Source organism: Alosa pseudoharengus, unplaced genomic scaffold (genome assembly GCF_046254945.1).
Source record: "Alosa pseudoharengus isolate Yale_2024_CS ecotype anadromous, Long Island Sound unplaced genomic scaffold, YU_APseudo_1.1 YU_APseudo_1.1_scf_1, whole genome shotgun sequence".
Classification (NCBI taxonomy): Eukaryota; Metazoa; Chordata; class Actinopteri; order Clupeiformes; family Clupeidae; genus Alosa; species Alosa pseudoharengus.
Window position 1 is genome coordinate 52,692,686 of NW_027468564.1, and position 6,000 is coordinate 52,698,685.

Sequence of the window (6,000 nt, forward strand, 5' to 3'; positions counted from 1 at the left end):
TGGTACGTGAGGAAAAGCACAGGACTGGTGAGAGCTCCTGCTGGGCCAGGACGACGGGGTCTGGGCTCTCTCTTCCACATGCCTGGTAATACCCACACCAGATGCTGGGGCTGCTAGGCTACAGGCAGCCAGCCAGGCCGACCAGCACTGTGGCTTTGATCTCGGTTACTGTGTCTGTGGCCTGACAGAGCAGCTGCCCACGGCACAGTATTAGCCAGGTAGCCAGTTAGCCTGGGTTATACACTGGCATAGTATTAGCCAGGTAGCCAGTTAGCCTGGGTTATACACTGGCATAGTATTAGCCAGGTAGCCAGTTAGCCTGGGTTATACACTGGCATAGTATAAGCCAGGTAGCCAGTTAGCCTGGGTTATACACTGGCATAGTATTAGCCAGGTAGCCTGGGTTATACACTGGCAGAGCAGAAGGAGGGGTGCAGTGGAGGATTCTGGGTAAATCAGAGGAGAGCAGGGTCTTGGCCTCAGACAGAGTCTGCCAAGTGGACTCGTGATTTTACTCAGACTGAATGGCCTTTGATGAATGGGAATGAGCACCTACACTAGCCACCTGCTGGAGTTATTCATCTCCCACATAAAGCTAAAATCCTGGATCACTTTTGTGTGAGAGATATTGCGCAAAAATAAAATTAGGAATATATCAATTAGGAGTTGACTTGTGCATATTGGGTGTGCATATCTGATATGCCACATTTTGAACACAATACAATAGCACTGTCTTTGTTTTGTATTGACTAAACACAACCAGTTCAACTTGCATGTACAAAGAGAGAAAGCTGAAAGTGAAGTGAACACTGAAGAGACTAACCCTGCCATGTTTACTGGATCTACCCACTGTAACCCAAAGTGTGCAAATGTGCCTTCAGTTGCACAGTGAGGGTTTAGTCATAGGTGGTGATTGATGCTGTTATCAGCTGGCTACACTGTAAACAATCAACACAATGAATCCCATAAGAATGATGGCCGCTGGCCAGGAGAGGTTTACTCACATCTGTGTCCGGACCCTTGTCCGCTCCAGGGCAGCAGAATGTGACAAATTCATGGCAGCGCTTGTGAACCACGAAACAGCAAACTGAAAAACAAAGAGGAAGAGAGAGAGAAGGTTCTCCGATTAGAAAACAAACTATGTATGATGCAGGGAGTCATCACAATCACTGCTAGAGAAATAAGTCCTGTCAGGTTAGTTTAAAGCACAATGTTTCACCTACAGTAGTTTCTTATCAAAGTTCAGCATAAAAAGCATTGTTGTTGTTGTTGTTGTTGTTGAGGAAGCCTCCTGGTGAGACGAGAAGAGGTGCACACTGTTAGAGGCTCCTCAACACACTGTTCAGGAGAGAGACCTCATACATATAGCCATGAGCAAGGCAGCACCAGATGCACATTCATTTGTAGGCAATTTACCTAAGCATCCTAATAGACTGTATTCATTGGACTATAGTCTCAAGACTACATCTCCCATGCAATCTTTCACCAAACTGTCCCAGTCAGGTGAGTTTCTGTGAGACGGAGGCCATTTTAGAGTCTGGCTGTCCCCAAGGCTAATGCTTAATAACAAGGCAGAAATCACAGCAAATCACCCCCGTCAGCTACTTCTCGCCAGAGCAGCCCCCGCGGATACCTAAACGCCCCCCATAACTCAAGGTGCCGCCAATATTGCAAACAGTCAGGGTCGTAAATAAGTATGATTCATAAACAGCGACTTGAGCCAAGCTTCCCCTCTACCCAACACCCCCCCCCCCCCCCCACTCAACCAAGGAGCCTCGCTCAGGACATCCATTCGTTGGTCGATAGATCTTTCCAAACTGCCATCAGCAGACGAGGGAGTGGGATGTGAGCAAGAAAGAGACAAATAAATAGAGAGAGAGAGAAGGAGAAGAGAAATGTGCTACCACAATAAGAAAAAAATCCAGTTCACACATCACTGGAACTTGTCCAACATCAGAGGCGCGTTCTTCTTGAGCTTTTTAATTAGAGCAAATGATGGGAGGATTTGTTTCATTGTAAACAGCGGAGGAGGCTAAGGAATGGAATGTTGGCTGTACTGACACACAAAATGACAGTGAATTTGAGAGAGAAAGAGACAGAGAGACGCGAGTCAATATTTAAAAAAGCTCAAGCTGAGGTTATAATGAGTCTGCCCTATCGTGTGGAGAGTACACAACGCTGTCATCTTTTCTGAGAAACAAACTCTTAAAGGAGCTCTGCATAGCTTTGGTTGGCAAAAATATTTTTACATTTATTATAACAATCCCCTTTTTAAAGGACAGTGACAAAAAAAATCAAAAAATCTCTACACATTCTATGCATCATGATACTTTGTGCCAGGGAAAAACGCAAGACGCAAAGCAGAGTTTGCAGAGGTATAGTGCCTGCAGTGAGTGTAATTTAGCATCACTCTATTTACATAATTTTTAGATACCAAAAAATATACAATAAAAGTGCATAATCAATGTTTATCTACCAAGACCAATGTGTGTACACACTGCACTTAAATTACCAGGATCCTGATAATAGGAAACCTGATGAACTTGATTAGTTCACCCTTGAGTGAAAAAAATGGCCTGAGACTTACTGTGCCCATGCAGCATCTTCCTATGCGAGGCACATATCCGTTTGGTCAAACAGAGGATCAGAAAATATCAGAGTGACTTTTACTAGTCCCGACATGAATGGGATGCTCCATGGTAACCTTATCATTATTTCACTTTTGGGGCAGGATGAATTATGCAGAGGTGACAGATTTAATGTGGATTTGGAAATCAATGGTCATTAAATCTCTGGATTCTCCCAAGAGCACTAAATAGTTTCTTTCTTTCACCTGTCAACTCTTGCAGTGGCCTGAAATACAATCATCATGCTCCTGTAATGCTTCCAACAATGCCTCAATATGTCACAAAGGACTGCAGCTCCTTTTAGTTCCCCAAAGAAATTGCACCCTTCCATCAATGCCACCCAAAACTTTGGTTAAACGAGGCTAAGCCTTTCAGATAACACGTGTTCGGCAGATGATAAAGGGGGGACATCGTTTGAGTGTGACAGCGCCTTTTCAGGTATGAATAATGCTCGATTCGTGGGCGTCTCTATCACAGGAAACCTTTCATGGTGCGACCAATGGCCGACTCAAACAAAGAGGCCCCAGGTGATAAATGCTGGATCCCTGCACATTTATATTCGCTCATTGGAAAGCTCTCAGCTTTCGTTTCACAAAACCGAGGTGGCCCTGACTCTCTGAATGCAAGGGTTGCTGTTGAAATTAAACAGCATTAATGATAGTCGGTGTGTCACATTTAATTAAATACAGCAAAGATTAAGCTCCAAGCAGGCCGCCCTGTTAAAGCCTTGAATGGTGTTACAAAACACATTCCATCACTCTTTCCCTATAGGGTTTGCCAATAGTCAAAAGATTCTATGGGCCTTTGATAAGTCAGTCTGTCTGTGAGGAACTATTTCACTTAAAGAAGTAACGGATTCAGAAGACCTACTTCAAGTACCAGCTATGAGGAACTGTAGACAGGAGCAACATGCTAGACATTAGGGGTGTAACGGTACACAGAAGTCACGGTTCGGTTCATACCTCGGTTCGGACATCACGCAGGGGCGATTCTAGACCTTTGCTGGGGCACAGGCCCCCAACTCCCAATACAAAAAAAAAAATGTGCGCGCAATATGAAATAAATGGCTAGCCTACAGGTGCCCTGCCTGTGCTCTTTCTCCCCTCTCTTCTCCTTCTCTTCGACCTTCTTCTCCTCCTCCGCCTCCTCCTCCTCCTCCAGCACTCTCTCCCTCAATTGTTGTAGCAGCCACTATCCAGCAACATCCAAACACATAGGCATAAGTAGGCCTATACTCACTGCATGAATTTAATAGGCTTTCCTGACTTTTTTTGTCAAAATTGAGATAAACTTCCCTCCCAGGCAAGGGTCCTATAGTCATTCTGGCAATAGTTCTTTGTAGCTTAAATAGCCTCATGAATAACGCTCATGAATGCCGTTAACAGCGAGAGCAGCGCTAGAATTTCACTGGGGCACTGGAGACTTTTACTAAGGCACGTGCCCCAGTGAATAAGGTCTAGTGACGCCTCTGACATCACGGTTCGGTACGAGTTCGGTACAATGGAGGGAAAAGCAAACCAAAAATGCAGAAAGCATTTTTTCGTACATTTCTCAGGCTGTACCACCTAGTGTCATACAGTCTCTTCCCTGAGCTATCTGCAACAGCCTGAAGTGTGTAAGATGTAGGCTAAACAGTACAATAAGTACCCAGACTCCATCTGTAACTTGTAAACAAAATAAAACAATCAGCTATAGGCTTACAGCATCTCTTATGTCTGAAAGTGCAAATTACATAGAAAAATTATTTTTAAAAATCCACTTAAAGCAACACCAAAGAAGTTTTCCTCTGTCGCACGCACTATTTGTTTATCCAGCACCAGCTTTGCAAATAACAATGTCCACAGACAAGGTAGAATATGTTGCATGATTTTATTAAAGTACGATGTATTGCGACATCAGATGCAAGTCAAATTTGTAGTTTCTTATGTCTCATTCCATCGAACTACAGATCCGCTACCCGATCCTGCAAACTTACAGTGCGGTTATAGCCGATAGAGGGCCGCGAAGCGAATGCAGAAAGTGCCGTTCACCCTGTTACGAGTTGATGAACCACTGAAACGATTTTGGAAACATTATTTTAATGTACAAAAAACTCTTTGGTGTTGCTTTAAGCAAGACCTTCAACATCTGTGTTTAGTTGTATATGGAAGGGTCTACAATTTGCCTCAATATTTTTCATTGTGTGTAAAGTAATAATCTAGCCTACTAACTGTGAAAATATCACACTATTTTGCCTTTTTAAAAAAAACGAAATTGCTCCTTTCATTTCATAAACAGACTACAACTAGAAGTCATGTGACTTTGCCCTTTGACGTTAACTCACCGTAGCATGGTTTGTTTATTAGCCTGGTTAGCGTTGTCACTTTACTGTCTATGCACTTAACACTACCAGCTCCTCATGTGAGAAGTTACAAGTTACCCCAACAGGTAATTACCACGCGATTTACATAGCTTTCTGTCATTACGAAACCGTTTAATTTAAGCCATAGGTTTTGGCCCTATTTGTATATGTATCCAAAGGCTGCTGAAGTGCAGGGGAAGTTTTTTACCCCTCGTTTCAGTAATTGGTAGCCTAGGCTACATCATCTGGGTGATGGCTTCAAATATGTGTAGCATTTTTCCCACTTACATACCCAACAACTGCTGAACAACGCCGACACAGTTTTATCTTATCCACCACTCTTTCGCCTGTACTAACGTTACTGTAACTGAAGTTCTCAAACTTGCGATCTTAAAGAGACCAGCGGATCCTCTAACTCGCTTAGTGCTGCATCTCTGACTGACTGACTTGACCGACGACCTGACAAAAAAAGAACATAGGCGCCAATCAGAGCTTCAGAGCTAAGGCGAGGCTACAGATTAGCGTTAGGTGTCGCTAAAGAACTCCCGTAACTCTCGCTACTTAACAGTAATTGCGCATGACATTAATTAATCCGCACACGAGTTTTATGTATTCTCCGTGTAAATTCATGCACCGAACCGTGACGCCCGTACCGTTTCGGTTCAATAAGAATACATGAACCGTTACACCCCTACTAGACATGCATGAACCAATGCTATGAACCTCAAGCATGTCCATCTAATAAGGACTGTAGCTCTAATCGGTGCGGTGTGCAAGCTCCTCCAAAACAGATGGACCTCGATTGACCAGTTTATGGCCACGTCGGAGATGTCGGGAAAAGGGTTGCTCTAATTGGCTGTTTAGCTTGCATATTAGATAACATTACAATAAGAAGAAGCACAGTGTAATCATCAGATATTCCCAGAAAGAGATACAATCCTGATACAACCCTTATCATAGCAGAACCTAACCAGTAACATCCTGACAAAGGCATATGCATGCAGACGTGCACATAATAGCTCTTAAGCCGAT

General features: G+C 43.6%; 1 protein-coding gene across 1 annotated transcript in view; it reads right to left on the reverse strand.

Moving 5' to 3' along the window:
- prkcaa (protein kinase C, alpha, a) overlaps positions 1-6,000 on the reverse strand; it is a 155,881-nt gene that overhangs the window by 103,795 nt on the left and 46,086 nt on the right. The window contains exon 3 of the mRNA XM_076292610.1: positions 1,005-1,087. Coding sequence (XP_076148725.1) covers positions 1,005-1,087 — 83 coding nt within the window. The remainder of the gene's footprint in view (positions 1-1,004; positions 1,088-6,000) is intronic.